At 45.1% G+C, this 16,165-nt stretch overlaps 1 protein-coding gene across 5 annotated transcripts in view; it reads right to left on the bottom strand.

Moving 5' to 3' along the window:
- Window positions 1-16,165, bottom strand: part of MAST4 (microtubule associated serine/threonine kinase family member 4) — a 516,137-nt gene that overhangs the window by 260,123 nt on the left and 239,849 nt on the right. For 2 of the 5 annotated variants that reach the window (XM_054715203.1, XM_054715207.1), the window contains one exon: window positions 11,872-11,946. The exons of the other annotated variants lie outside the window; for them this stretch is intronic. In XM_054715203.1, coding sequence (XP_054571178.1) covers window positions 11,872-11,946 — 75 coding nt within the window. The remainder of the gene's footprint in view (window positions 1-11,871; window positions 11,947-16,165) is intronic. 5 annotated transcript variants of the gene reach the window in all.

Below are 16,165 nucleotides of genomic sequence, written 5' to 3' on the forward strand. Positions count from 1 at the left end.
GCAAGAAACCATACTTGGGCACATCATAGTCAAATCTCTTTTCAGGCAGGAAGTAGGTAAATGTGTATGAAGTAATGGGAGGAGAGCACCTATAAAAAATTAACAAGAGCCCTGCTGGTGTGGCTTAGTGAGCACCAACCCATGAACCCAGGGGTCACCAGTTTAATTCCCAGCCAGGGCACATGCCCAGTGCGGGTTCAATCCCCAGTAGGGGGCGTGCAGGAGGCAGCCAATCGATGTTTCCCTCTCAATGTTTCCACCTATCTCTCTCCCTTCCTCTTATATATTTTTTAAAAAGTTAATATGAAAACTATATTAAAACAAGCTATGGGGTTAGCAAGATACTCAAGCCAGTTACAGAAAGCACCATGGTCTCTGAGCATGGCCAACCAATGTGTCTGAGCTGGTCAGGTCGCTCTCCTCAAGTGCTGTTGGAAACAAAATCCTTCCAAATCCCTATTAGAAGCCACAGAATCCCCAGGCAAGATAACACCTGCCTGGCTAAATGTTTCAATTACTTTTTTAGAGTTGCTGGTTATGTTTTGATTTTTTTTTCTTTTTGCCTGAGGGGTAGAGGGATATACGGGCAAACAGGACCCAGAAGTCCTTGAAGGCAAAGCGATGATTTCCGTAATTCTTCATAAATCTAGAGCCAAATTGGGTAACCTGTACTTAACCCAGTCTGTGATCTTTTCACCTCTAAATTTAAAAGATTTCCTATACCCTTCCTCCAAATAAATTGCTAATCTCATCTTGGCCAATTGCTTGTTGCTCAAGTCTTTGGCAAGCACAACTCTGATGACTCTGAGAAAAGTCAACAAATGTAACTCACCAGCTTTTCAAAGCCCTTGGGAAAAAGTAATCCACATAAGGACAACAGAGGTAGGGCTGTACCAAGTCACCTATGCAAATTAATCTTGACTAGCTGGGGAAAAGGGGGTGCTGGGAAGAAAACTGATGCAAAAATCTGTTAGGAAAGAGAAACAGGCCAAACTAGTTTTTTCTCCTTAATGGTTTAGGTCACAACATTCAGAAGAACTTCAAATAGACACTCCAGCAACTGAAATATTAAAAGCCATAATGACTGTGATCTTTACACTTGTTCTTTATATTACCAGTATTCTGAAACCAAATTACACCCTTTTCTTAAAAACAAAGGAAAACCAAACAAATATCATTTTACTGAATAATAAATCAGGATGTTGGAAAGCAATATCAGGAAAGACATAAGACTTTGAAGACAAACAAGAGAAATTTAAAACATTCTAAATATTGCTAGAAGGACCATGAAGGGGTCTTCGGGTGCTGCTAATGCTGTCCTTTTATTATTTTTTACTGGGTGAGTTACATGGGTATAGTCAGTGTGTGAAAACACATTGGTATCTGCACTTTTTAAATATGTGTTACTCTAACAGAAACAAACAATTTGTGTCTCAGGTCTGTAGGACAGTATCTGTATATATGTTATCGTTCAATAAAAAGATGTTTACACGCCCTAACCGGTTTGGCTCAGTGGATAGAGCGTTGGCCTGCGGACTCAACGGTCCCAGGTTCGATTCCGGTCAGGGGCATGTACCTTGGTTGCGGGCATATCCCCAGTGGGGGGTATGCAGGAGGCAGCTGATTGATGTTTCTCTCTCATCGATGTTTCTAACTCTCTCTCCCTCTCCCTTCCTCTCTGTAAAAAATCAATAAAATATATTTTTTTTTAAAAAAGATGTTTACTAGTATAAAGAGATTAGGGAGCCTGCTATACTCACCTTTAACTCTAAGCACTAAACCCCACAGTGCCTGGCCACCAAATGGATGTGTGTACTGAGGTCTGTGCTCATTGTTACATGCCATTGAGTCAGTCCGACTCCTGGGAACCCTATGAACAAGTGACGTCCACAACATCCTGTCTTCAAGCTCCTGTGGACACAGGCCTATAGCTCCCTTATGGAGTCAACCATCCCCCATGACCTCCTCTTTCCCTGCTGCCTTCTGTTTTCCCTGCACTGCTGTCTTTTCCTGGGAACCCTGCCTTCTCCTGATGTGTCCGAAGTAGGACAGCTTTGGTTTTGTCATTTTTGCCTCCAGCAATGTTCCAGGCTTCATTTGCTCTAGGACCCACCTGCAATTGAACTGAATTCCAAAAGGACATGTCTCAGTCTTGTAATTTTGAATGTTTTAGTACTGTGTTTATATCAGACTTTACAGATAGCATCGTGGGAAATAAATTAGAGTCCACTTTCCTGAAAATTACTTGTATGTGTCTGAGCGATAATAGGCTAAAAAAAATTGGGGGTTCTCTGTTCATTTTTCGATTGAACTGCGTGGGATCTGGAATTCTGTTAAGGCCAAAAGAGACAAGAAGTCCTGTAAACTGGGATGGACACATGTAGAAACATTAAGGAGAACAGCCACTTTTCCGACAGCTTTGCAACATGACGTAGGTCCCCAGTGATGTGGAGTCAGTGGCGTGAGAGTCATACCTGGGTCCAAGGATGTCTCTGGCATTTGAGGCTGAAAGAACTTCACCTTGGGTATAGTGGTCGCCTTCCTTTTGAACCCTGGGAAATCCTGCACTGTATAGGGCGTCCCTGGGAAAGAGGCTGATCCCTGGTAGGTTAGGTAGGAAGTTAGACAGGAGTGGCTGGGGTGGGGCCTGCCCGGGGGCCCTGACAGGGGTCAGACCAACATTACCCTCAGATAGCCTCTCTATGGGCAGCCCAGCAGCCAGAAGACCACCAGTGGGCAGGTTCTGAACCAGCCGTTTCTTGGCACAATCTCAGAGGAAAAGGACATGACCTCAATGCGATCTTACTAGGGTCCTGGGCTAATTATAATAAAACTAGAGGCCCAGTGCACAAAATTTGTGCACGGGGGTGGGGAGTGGTCCCTCAGTCCGGTACTGCACCCTCTCCAATCCAGGACCTCTTGGGGGATGTCTGACTGCTGGTTTAGGCCTGATCCCACAGGTACATCCCTCTCGCAATCTGGAACTGCTGGCTTCTAATCGCTCGCCTGCCTGATCGCCCCTAACTGCCTCTGCTTGCCGACCTGATCACCCCCTAACTGCTTCTGCTTGCTGGTGTGATCACCCCCTAACTGGTCCCCTGCTGGCCTGGTTGCCCCCTAACTGCTCCCCTGACAGCCTGGCCGCCCCTAACTGCTTCTGCCTCGGCCCCCGCCACTGTGGCTTTGTCAGAAAGGACGTCTGGAAGGATGACCGAAAGATGTCTGGTCTAATTAGCATATTACCCTTTTATTAGTATAGATTTGCATTGCAGTTTTGATCTCCCCATTTAGCCGCCCCACCTCCCACCCCCATGTTTTTTTCTGTATGCATTATGGGTAAGGGCATGTGCAGAAGAAATACAGTTATATAACTCTTTTCTGTCAATCGTCCCTAATGCAAATAAAAGTCTCCATCAATTTAAACCATTAAACCATATAACCCAGGAGTTCAGGGCCATTGTTTCCCTCAACTGGTCCGCTCCTCACTTGGAGTGTATCTTCAGTAAATCTCACTTTGCTTTGCTTTCATTTTTGTTGACCTTAAAATCTTTTCTGCATCGACAAGAAGAACTGAGGTCCCAGCTGGTAACCCCAATTGGTAACAGTAGATGGTGGTGGCAAGGAGCATGGCATCATGGCTCAGTACAAGGACAAACTGGGTCTGGATTCTAGCTTCACCTTTTACTGTCTCTGGGACCTTGTGTAAGTTATTTAACCTCTCTGTGCTGCCTTGCCAAAGGCAGCGAACTGTGCATAAGTTTGCCAGGTAGACAGATCAAAAGTGTAGCCCAAAAATTGCAACATGAGACTTCTTGGACATGAAGAAGGGAACTGACCATTTGAAATGTGGGAAAACATTATCCTTGTAGTGTGATGTGCATTGTCACAGCTTTATCCTGCCCACAGGCACACCTGGCCTCTAGGAGCTATTGAACATCAAAGGCAGTTGTCCAGAAGAGTTAAAGAATGACTAGGAGAAATGAAAATGTGATCCATCTGCCCATGGCAAGGTGTTTCTTACAATCAAACCATGTAGGCGTTTATCTACTTATTTACTTTTGTCTATCACAAGCCTAAAGCTCAATCTGCTTTATCTATGATAACAGGAAGTTGCCTTCAACTCATTGAAAGATTTTCTGCTTCCCTTCATGAGTACTCTGTGGCCCTCTGTACATTATTATCACCCATTAGTTTACTTACATACTTTTCCACTCCCATGGCCTTTCCCTGCTTCCCAGCAACCTTTCTAAATGTGCCTGATGGATATTCAGCTCTTTGTATGAGCTCCTAGAAGAGGTAAATTGCATGCTGTGCATGTATTTTTCATTGACATTAAAGGTATGGTACCAGATAATTCTTTTTTTTTTTTTTTACTTGTTTTCACACAGCAACGGTGTTTCAGGCTTCATCCATATTGCTGTGTGTCCTTCAGGCTGTTGCTTCTAATTGCTGGGTGTTATGTGACAGCAACCACCCTATTTTCCCCATCACTCTCTCAACTGTCTACGCCCACAGCATCCTCAAACTTTCTGACACAAGAATGCTGCAAGAACAAGCTGTCTCCTTGGACAGAGGCCACCTTTCGGGTGGGGACTGCTGGGTCGTAGAGCAGACTACGTCTAATGTAACTTAAGTCCTGCCATTTTATTGCCCCCCAAAAGCCATTACTCTGTGGGATGGCTGCACCAGGCCATTTAATTACAACAACATTCTTAATGAGGTAGATAGTGTCATCCGCCCACTGTACTGATGAGGACACAGGAGACTTTCCCTCGGCACAGAGTTAGGATACAGAGTTGGGAGCAGGCCTGCATGATCTCCAGGCCCACAGAGGCTCCAACATTGGGGGGCGGTGCATGACACGAGCTTACCTTCCACATCCACTTCAAGTCACGTTCCCTCCATTCTGATTTTGCAGATAACTTTGTCACACACATTCTAGAACGTTCCTGCCCACACTCACGCTGCTTAGAACGCCTGGCCCTGTTTTCAAGGCCCAGATGGAAACCTGGCAGCTCCAGGAAGCCTTTTCCAACAGCCACTCACAGATCTCCCTCAGCTCCAAATCAACACCGTAACCATACAATATTGTTACCATACAATTTACTACCATCGCTGCTTTCTTTCTCTGCTAATTATATCACATTCCTGAAGATAAGAACCAAATCCTGCAAGTTATATTCCTCCATGCCTAACCCACGGCTGAATGAGCGTTAGACAATCAAAAACAAATTGAACTGTACAGATATAACAATGCAGACATTCTATCTCAAAGATCATCTGGTCCTGAACTCTTAACTTACAAAATGGAAGTAAAAAAATATACCCTGGGAAATTTGAATAATGATAACCTAATAACCATGTTGAAAGCAATCACAACTTAAAGGATAGCCACAATTTGGTACTCGTTAACTGCCCGGCTGAGCAGTAAAAACTATTCATGCATTATCTCATTTATTCCTCAAAACAATCTGATGAGATAGATATTATTTTCTTCTTCCCCATTTTTCAGATGAGGAAACTGAGGCTTTCTCACGGTGAGTAAGTAATTGGCCCAAAGTCACAGCTAGTAAGTTTCAGATAGGAGATTCATGCCCATTTTCGCTGGGACCAAAGGTTATTGGTAGATAGATGGCCGATGTAAAAACAAACAAAAACTGTAAGCAGCTTCAAAATGTTCTAATAGAAATAGATCGCCCCCTAGAAGTCTTTGTAAAAAAGTTTACATAGTACAACATCTAAGTGACTTAAATATTCCCAGAATAATTATGGCAACCAGTCTTCCCAATCCCTTCCCCATCTTTCTACATCTTTAAATATAGTAACAAGTAGTACATCCTCCAAAATGGAAGAAATTATTCTTTAACACTTGAAATTCCTGGGACTAGGAAGGTGTTAATTACCATCCAGAAACTCACTGCATAATAAGGCTCAAAAATGTAGTTATTTTGAAGCCTATCCCCTTCATGCTTAAAAATCAACCTATTTTCTTTTGCTTTTACGGACAGAAACACAATTCCAGGATTTCATTGCCTTTATTCTACATCATCTTTGCAACTATGAACTCAGGTCAATGCAGCTTCTTGTCCCCTCTGAACACTGGGTTTCTAAGGTCTCAAAGACATTTACTCCTCAGATAGGTAAAAATGAAAAAGGATCAATCCTAAAAGGTTTATGGCAGTGAGAAAAGAAAACCATCTGCTCTGAGATAGCTCTGGGCTTCTATTCCCAGCAGGGGCGGCCGGGTTTTATAAACCTTGTTCTCATTAGTAAAAGATAAAGAAATCACGGAGAATTCGTAGAAAGGATTTTTCAAGCCCTCCAGCAGATTGAAACAGTGTATTTTAGAATTATACACAGGTTTTTGGTAGTTGGATTATCTGTGCACGTGGGTAGTTTGGTTTGCCTTTTTAAACAAGAATAGAATGTTACAACACTTTCTGGTTTTGAAATTTATTAGATGCTCTGCCTACCACTATTGACTCTCGCGTGCTCAAAATTTCAATGCAATCTTTACGAACCTATTTTTTTGGGGGGGACCAGCAAAGCTTCCAATGGAAAATGACAGCTCATCTAGAAGAAATCTTCATCATCCTTTTGTGCTGAAATGCCAGGAGATTTGAAAACTAATCCTTTGTATACTCGGGTCCTTTTCTGCCCACCTCCTGTCTCCCCAGATCGTGTCCCTGATGCGCCCATAGCAAATTGATTTTTATTTAACAGAGGCCTTTCCCAGCTTCACAAATAACTGCTCTGTGGTCTTTGAACTGTTATTTCTATTGCCTATTTGCTTCATTCTTTGTTCATTTGCTATGTTACAGCGTTCATACTGGAGGATAGACAGGTAAGCATAGTTTGAAAGTGAAAGACACTTTAACAATTCCCAGTGGACAAGCATAGGCAATTAGAGGTACATTAGGTACCTTTGATTTCCCCCTAACCCTTTACTCTTATTCAAATAAAACAGTTTTAAAAGCTTGCTTTCCTATACTCAGAAAGCACAAAAGGCTTTCTGAGACTAAAGGAAAAAAATTCGGGGTGGAAAAAAAAAAGCTACTCCTTGAGCAAACAAGCCCCTTATTTCTGGTCTATATATTTTCACCATAGCTTTAAAGTAATTCCGTTTTAAAAATTAACTTCTGCCTGGCTGGTATAGCTCCGCAATTGAGTATCTTCCCATGCACCAAGAAGTTCCAGGTTGTGGGCTCAATCCCCAGTAGGGGGCATGCAGGAGACAGCCAATTGATGTCTCTGTCTCACAGATGTTTCTATCTCTCTCTCTCCCTTCCTCTCTCTTAAAAAAAAAAATCAATAAAAACATATTTTTAAACAATTAACTTCCACTGAAGATGCTGAGAGAAGACTGCTAAATAATCGTGCTTTGCAAGTAATGACAAATGATGCCATTTGTAGAAGGATTTTAGGATTGAGAAATACCATTCAAAAATCTCAGGTGAAATGATAAAGTAGCTAGCTATAAGTAGCTTTGATGGAAAAGAAAAATAATTCCATAATTAAGAGAGCATTTCATACACTCTCATTTTATGGGCGAGAAAACCTGGAGCAATGGAGGCTCAGTGTTATGTGGCTCCGCGAGGCCAGAGCTGGTTGACGACAAAGTCCAATGTCCAGCCCAATCGAGTGTATTTTTTTCTACCACTCCCTGTGGCTGCTGGGAAACTAAATGTTTCTACTTGCTCACATTTCTTTCAAGATTATGCAATGCGACTCACAATGAAATCAATGTTCTCAAAAGATTTGGCAGCTGGTTTGCCATAACCTGTCAGAACATGGGTGCCTATGATTTGAAAGGGTTCTTTGCTACAATTCAGGTTATTGAGTTGAAAATAATACAGTGCAAATTCCAAACCAATGTGCTTAGAAGGAAAGGTCACTGGCGCCACACATGCACATTTCATTCGCTATTTACTGTCCAGGTAACGCCGCCGCCTGGCAGGCCGTGGCTTCCCCTGTCACTTCTTAATGGGAGAAGAGATTGTCAGGCCCTTCTCAAATTTCTACGACTGCAGTATTTTGGGGAGCAAAGACTCTGACCTTTAAATTGTATTTGGTAACATGGCTGAACCTATTTACACAGCACATTAAGGCACCGGACATCTTTATAGCAGTTTAATGAGTTCCTCTTAGAGTTTTTGTCTCAGAAAAGAAGCCATGATTCTCAGTCACAACAAACCAGGACAACAAAAAGACTCTCACCAGCAACAGGAGGGAACGAGCTGACTTACAGTGTCATATATGGCACTTTGCACGGTGAGGCACAGTTCTGAAAATGCCAAGGCGGAACGGAATGAATACAGAAAAAAGAGAAAGGAGGAGCGAAGGCATATGCCGAGTGAAGCCCTTACAACGGCACTGACCAAGAGGTGCATGCTGGGGGGGACCATGCAGGAGCTCAGTCACATCACGTGTTAGTGCTGCCCTGGCTGAACTCCCAGGTGGGGCCCCAGAGGGACCTGCTGCGCTCGGAGCCATGCTCTCCCCTGGCCAAGTTCACATCTTACATGATGATACCATCGGACCCATTCAAAGCTGGTTCGTTCATTTTTGCCCCTCACATACCAACAAAACATCCATGACTTCGTCACAAGGATCCTGAGCCCATGTGAGTGAGCTTGGGGGGTGGGGGAGAGACGGCCTCGGCACTCAAGAAGTGTAACAAAGGGCTATGACGTCTGGAGTCCATTTCCAAGTACTCAGCACAGGGAATGGGATGCATTTGACCCTTGAACAACAAGGGGTTTAAACTGCGTGGGTCCACTTATATGTAGATTTTTTTCAATAAATGCCATAAATATGTTTTCTCTTCCTTGTGATTTTCTTAATGAACATTTTCTTTTCTCTATATTACTTTATTGTAATATATAGTATTTAATACATGTAACATGCAAAATGTGTGTTAATAAACTGTTTATGTTGTGAATAAGGATTCCAGTCAACAGTAGGCTATTAGTAGTTAAGTTTTGCGGAGTCAGACGTTATACATGGATTTTCGACTGGGGGGAATGGGGTCAGTGCCCCTAACCCTTGCATTGTTCAAGGGTCAACTGCACTATGTATTAGTTAAGATGATATTCTATACACAGTCAGGGGGCTCAATCTGAATTTACTCCCCTAGGGGAGTCAGCCAGCCTTACCTCAGATGAAGCTATCTCTCAGTCAACGCCAGAGAGTCTAACTGGCACACTGAAATGAACTTTCTTTGCTGAAATCAAAATCTGTGGCTTCATAGTCAGCATGATGGATATTAAAAACAGGCTTTCATTGCTGAAACGAGTGGTATTTAAGGGAAGCGAACTGGCAAAATCACTTTGAGAGACATTCTTCACCCTGGAATGAAGAAGGGCCTAGGGTCCTAGGGAGGCCTGTAACGTGGACGGGCACCCATAGTCCAGAGGTCCTCGGGTCAGAGGAGAGCTGCGCGTGATGCACTCGCTTTAAGGGCGAGAGCCCCACCTCTGAAGAGTTGCCAGGTGATCCACCTTGAGGGGAACTTTCCCCAAAGGTCTGACTAGACTGCAGCGGTCGCCAACCTTTCGGACCTCACGGACCACCGGTTGGCGACCGCTGGACTAGAGCACTTCCAAGGCCAGAGGGCAGGGGCGTCAGGGCGTTTAGGGGACAGGCTGCAGGAATGCTTCGTGCCTGTTTGCTAACAAATGTTTGCTTCAGAAAGTCCGCACGGAGCAGAACTGGCCTACGACTTACTAGTGCCACGTGGAACCTTGCCCCAAACCTTTCTGTGGCTATTGCTACTTGTCAAGCAGAATGAAAAGCGTGGACGTGACCCAACTGGCTTAAGACTATTCTCAACAAATACGTAACGGATCGGTCACACAAATCACGGCTGCACTGGAGCCGACCCACCCCGGCTCAGTAAACCTTGGGGGTATTTTTATTTTTTTTTTTTTTTTTTTTTTTTTTTTTTATTTTTTTAAATTTCTTTATTGATTAAGGTGTCACATATTTGTCCTCATCCCCCCATTCCCATCCCACCCCTCTCCCCACGCATGCCCCAATCCCCTGTTGAACTTAACCGTTGGATAGGCTTATATGCATGCATACAGGTCCTTTGGTTGAACTCTCCCCCTCCCCCCACCCTCCCCCTACCCTCCCCGACCCTCCCTCTGAGGCCCGATAGTCCGAACGATGCCTCCTTGCTTCTGGTTCTGTTCTTGTTCCTCAGTCTATGTTGTTCATCATTTCCCCTAGATGAGCGAGATCATATGTCACTAGATATATACTAATAAGAACTGAATGTGAGACGAGCAATAATAGTTATGCTGACAGGCAAATGAATCAATCTGTAGCGAGCTTCCCCCTGGACCAACAGTTCTTTTGAGACCCAATTTCACTGTCCAGTAGTTCCTTATGTGTACATGTCAGCACTGACCCCTCAGCTCTGGATGGTGGACAAATGGTGGTAATGGAGGTCCGACTCCCTCTGGTTTGGTCTCGGCCGAACCCAGGGGCACGGCGTCACCCGGACTAAGGGGCACGTGGCCTCACCCCTACCCAAGAGGCGCGTGGTCTCACCCGGGCCTGGGACCCAGCCTCACCCGGATGGATCCAGGGGCGCACAGCCTCACCCGGGCCTAGGTGCACGAGGCCTCATCCGGATCCAGGGACACATGGTCGCACCCGGACCCAGGGACGCTTGGCCTCTCCCAGACCCAGGGCCACTTGGGCTCACCCGGGCCTAGGTGCACGCGGCCTCACCCGGATCCAGGGACACATGGTCTCACCCGGACCCAGGGACGCTTGGCCTCTCCCAGACCCAGGGCCACTTGGGCTCACCCGGGCCTAGGTGCACGCGGCCTCACCCGGATCCAGGGACACATGGTCTCACCCGGACCCAGGGATGCTTGGCCTCTCCCAGACCCAGGGCCACTTGGGCTCACCCGGGCCTAGGTGCACGAGGTCTCACCCGGATGCAGGGACGCATGGTCTCACCCGGACCGAGGGACGCTTGGCCTCTCCCAGACCCAGGGCCACTTGGGCTCACCCTGGCCTAGGTGCACGAGGCCTCACCCGGATCCAGGGACGCATGGTCTCACCCGGACCCAGGGACGCTTGGCCTCTCCCAGACCCAGGGCCACTTGGGCTCACCCGGGCCTAGGTGCACGAGGCCTCACCCGGATCCTGGGACACATGGTCTCACCCGGACCCAGGGAAGCTTGGCCTCTCCCAGACCCAGGGCCACTTGGGCTCACCCGGGCCTAGGTGCACGAGGCCTCACCCGGATCCAGGGACGCATGGTCTCACCCGGACCCAGGGACGCTTGGCCTCTCCCAGACCCAGGGCCACTTGGGCTCACCCGGGCCTAGGTGCACGAGGCCTCATCCGGATCCAGGGACGCATGGTCTCACCCGGACCCAGGGACGCTTGGCCTCTCCCAGACCCAGGGGCACGTGGCCTCACCCGGGCCTAGGTGCACGAGGCCTCACCCGGATCCAGGGACACATGGTCTCACCCGGACTTGGGGGTATTTTCACAAGCCCGTTGTTAAACGCAGTCATTATTCTTGATTAGAAATACCTACACTTACAATTAAATACATTATGTTGCAATCAAAGGTAACAGTCAAAAATGTGTCCCCTTAGTTATTTTGCTACATTTCACTGGTGTTGACATCAGCTGTATCTACACGGGGGAAGTATGAAGAGCGCTCTGCTGAGCATCTCTTCCCAGCTCCGATTCCGTGTCCTCCCACTGCTCCTTGAAGTTGGCCCTGGTGGGAGTCCCTACATCTCCGAAACCAGCAAAGGCGACCACGGTAAAGCCGCATCCCCATTTTCCGCAGAGGGACCGCGTGGCCATGCACCCCCGCCGCCGGGCGCGGGACACACTCACTTTTGAAGCCGCAGGGTCCACTAGTCTCTGGCGATGTCGGGCTGAGCTGAAATGGTTCTTCGGAGGCTGCCCTTCCTGACAGGGAGTGACGATGGGGATGAGCGAGAGGTGGGAGGGAGTAGTGGGGTGGGGGATGATGGGAAATGGCCAGAAAAGGGAGAGGGACAGCGTTTAACAGCACTGTACTTTGTTTAGCTAAAATCTAATCATAAAAACACATGCTAGCGCCCCCCCTCCACAAAGTACATGCCAACGCCCCCCCACACACACACAAAGCACATGCCAAGTGTAGTCATTTTGTTAAAAACAGCCTTGTATATGCAGGTGTGTGATAAAGCCATGGACACAGCCCAGTAATAAAGCAGTTCCCATCAAATCTAAATTTTTCTGTCATCTGATAGTGTCTCTAATGATATTTCAAGGATAAGCGAAAACTGGAACATGATTTGCCTGAACATGAAGTCCATCTTACAAGAATCATGGAAGGCATGAGGGGGCATTCGTAGAGTTAAGACCTGTCACGCTTTTGGACGTCAAAAAAACATCACAGTTTTCCCTAACGCCATGAAAAGAAATCTCCTGTCTTGGAAGTTCCTTTCTCCAGCATCCTGGCAGAATTCCTGCTGTCTGGCAACTGCCAAATCCTCTGCCCCTAAATGCAATTAAATTTTACTGGTTCAAACAGTAAATCTCTCCTCAAACAGAGATTCAGGATTAAGTTTATAACTTAAACTATAGAAGGTTAGTCCAATCCTACTAATTTCTGTGTGTGTGGCAAATGGATCATAAAGAAAGAGTTAACACCTCCCCCTTACTCCATGTCAAAGACACACACACATACACCCACAGAAAAAAAGAAAAAAAAAAAAACCCACACACAAGGAATTATATTTTAAAGGGGAATTTGGGGGTCTCCATAAATGATGCAGTGTTTCACTTCTCCATCTTTCAAAGTTGGACAACAGTGAACAAGGATTTAAGAAGCAGGCACTGTCTACTGTGAGCATCGACTCCAGGGATGGGGAGATGAAAGCAACAGAGATATTTCAGAAACCCCCTGGGGGCTTAAACCTGTGGACCAAGTGAGAGACAACACGGGGAGCCAAAAGGCCCTCGGATGAGCTTAGCATCTGCTTGGCTGCGTGCTGACAGCCAGTGAGAAGACCTTCTACTCAGGTAAAAAGCAATGTCTACATTATAATACTAAGAATTATTTTCCTCTGCTAGAATAACAGCTCTATTACTTTTAAGACATGGATCAATCACACCTACTTGAATTGCCAACAATCACTGCTTCGCTGTCCAAAGTATAATGCTTACCTTTCAAAAAGGAAATGTCATAAGTAGCAGATTGCAAGTCAGTATTATATTTTCCTAGTAACTGTCCTGCCAACATGCATTCTTTCCCTACCCTCTTCTGAAAAAGAAAGAAAGCCAGAAAAGTGTCTTAAAATTCAGCTGACCTAGAAAATGTATCAGAGCTTTAATGGCAGAAATGGTGCTCATTAATTCACTGAGTTCCTGGCCAAACAAAACCAAACAAAAAAGTGAGGAGGACCTCCCATTCCATACAATCAATTGTTTTTACATAAGAGATAGCTTCTTTAAAAAAAATCACACATTATTTGGCTTGATCTGAAAATTCTCCTTTAAATTTAATGGTCTATCCACTTTAGTGCTTTTAATTCCCTAAAAAAAAAATGAGATGTAAATAAATAATTATTCTCATTAAACGTATCTGGAGAATATCCACCCTTATTAAGTCCCTCTGGAATGATTACAACCCATGTAAGAGTTCCAATGCACAGTGCCAGGCTCCTGCTCTTCAGGAAAAAAATTAATTCCGGCGTTAAATACACAATTACAGTCAATGCGCAAATTAACTAAATCCTGGGCCTGTGGTTTATTGCTCTTTTTCAGACTCCAAGGTGAAAATGTTATTTTATTTTAATTAGCTAATTGCACCATGAACTCAGCAGGAGACAGATGTTGATATTAAACCCAGAATCTGAATCTTCAACCCCCAGCATGCGGAAGGCTGGTGTAATGAGAGCAGCGCACCCTTCAAGGGAGGAGAGGGGGTTTTTGAAGCCTGGTCTCCATTTTAACTCATTTACTATCAAGTACAATAAATCTGTAATAGTCAGCTTTTGATGAACAAATAGGTCTCTGAAATAATCAATATATTTACACAGATTCCAGTAATACATCTTAATAGAAACCAAAGAACAGCCTGGAAGGTTAATGTCATTTTAATGAATTGCCTATGGAGTGAAAATAAAGGAACTGGGAACAGCTCACAGCAAGCTTTTCTTCATATGACTCATTTCTTAAAATAATCTTAATTGTAAATAAAACAGTCACATTGTAGTTTATTGTAGGAAAAAAGGGTGGTAGTGGTCCGTGGCTCAGATATTCTACTTAGTTTGATGTTGCTGAGGCTTTGTGCAAAGGCCTACACAGCGAGGACCCGGATAGAAACCCTGGAGAAGAATTTAATTCATTAGAAGTTGGACATGCCTGCTTCTTCACTTTAGAGAGACCTTAATTTATTAAAAGCTTTTCCTTTCCCTTTCCTGTCTTGTTAGCAGCCAGATTCCCTGACACATCATGGACCTGAGTGGGGGAAGGGGGATTGCGGGGGAGGGGGGAGGACAAACAATGCATCTTTGAGCATACATAGTCAGCTCTATCAGCTCAATTACGAAATCCTTTACAGTTTTAGAAAAGCAAACAGAGCTCTCATACATGGTATTGCAGGAAACCAATGTCCCTATAAAGCAAATTTGTACGTATACTTTTCCATGTTCAAGAAAAACATTAAATTCTATCACTCAGGCCAACACTAAAGACAAAATTTGTGCCTTCGATTTCTTTTCCCAAATTCTTAGTGACAAGAATCCATTTCTCCTCCTAAATGACAGCTAGCCTTCAGATTCTGGTATCAGGCATTCCAGACTGAGACCTCAGTCTCCTGGTACCAGTTACCTCAGGGCTAATGCCATCAACATCAGCAAAAAACAGATTAAAGACCTGGGTGGGCCCCCACTGAATGGCTTATTTACATATGCAAATAGGGCTCCTTTACTACTAGAGGTGGGGGTGGGACAAGGAGGGTTGGATTTCTCCCCATTACTTTTGTGGGAAAGGAAGCACCTTACAGGCAGTCCTCTGGTTACGTCGGACTCGACGTACCTCGTTTCGTGGTTAAGTCGCCATCACCTCCCATTTATTTATATTAAAAAAAAAGTTCCGTCATTTCGACGTATGTACATATGTGCTTTATGTTTTTTTATTATTTACTAGAGGCCCAGTGCATGATTGAATCATGCACGTGTAGGGTCCCCTACACGCTTTTGCTTTCGATCGCGGGGGAGCTGGGTGCCTGTCCGCTGGTGCACCAGGCCTTTCAGAAGCCTCCGCCTAGCCGGAGGCTTCTGAAAGGCCTGGTGCACCAGCGGACAGGCATCCAGCTCCCCCGCTTTTGATGGTCCGCGGCTGGACATGAGCTCGCTGCCCCAGAGGCCCCTTCTGTTCTGCAGCACAGCCATGGCGCAGACGCTGAGCTCACGTCGCCAGTAGTGACACAAGCTCAGCGTCCTGCTGGCCCAATCAGCTACCCCGGCCACCCCGAGTCCCGCCCCCTGCGCCTCCCGCTGGCCCAATCGTGGGCATAGCGGAGTGATGGTAATTTACATATTACCATTTTATTAGGTAGGATTTACCACAAGTAAAGGTCGGGAACTGTTATCTTTCTTTTAATTTTTTTTACTGTTTCACTTCGTTACTGCTGTGTATGTGCTCCATGTGAGTGAAATAGGTGCTTATGTAGGTGGGTTCCGACTTACGGCGAAAATCGCGTTACTTCACCCGTGGGAACAGATCTCTGATGTAACCGGAGGACCTATTGTATATTGCTTAGGTCAACTTAACCAAAATCATTTTGCTGTGATAACCACCACTAATAAAAGCAGCAGCCTTCAGTTGCATAAATAAACTATTAAAAGATGACAAAAGGAGTGTTGACATGTGCAGATCTGGAAATTTATGAGACATATTTCATCTCCATGTAAATGCTTTCATCAAGCCCTCTCCTGTTAAGTCAGTCACTTTAGAAACTATAGCCATCCCTTAACACTGCAGATCATACTTTTTAAAGAAATTATTGTTCCCTAAACATACAGATCTGATAGCATAGTACTTTAGCTTAATTTGCATCACATAAGCATATTTACAAGAATGCTTTGTGGAAAACAATATATCAGGTGTGAAATAATGGGTGCCCAATGCCTTT

This window comes from Eptesicus fuscus, chromosome 4, assembly GCF_027574615.1.
Source record: "Eptesicus fuscus isolate TK198812 chromosome 4, DD_ASM_mEF_20220401, whole genome shotgun sequence".
NCBI lineage: Eukaryota > Metazoa > Chordata > Mammalia > Chiroptera > Vespertilionidae > Eptesicus > Eptesicus fuscus.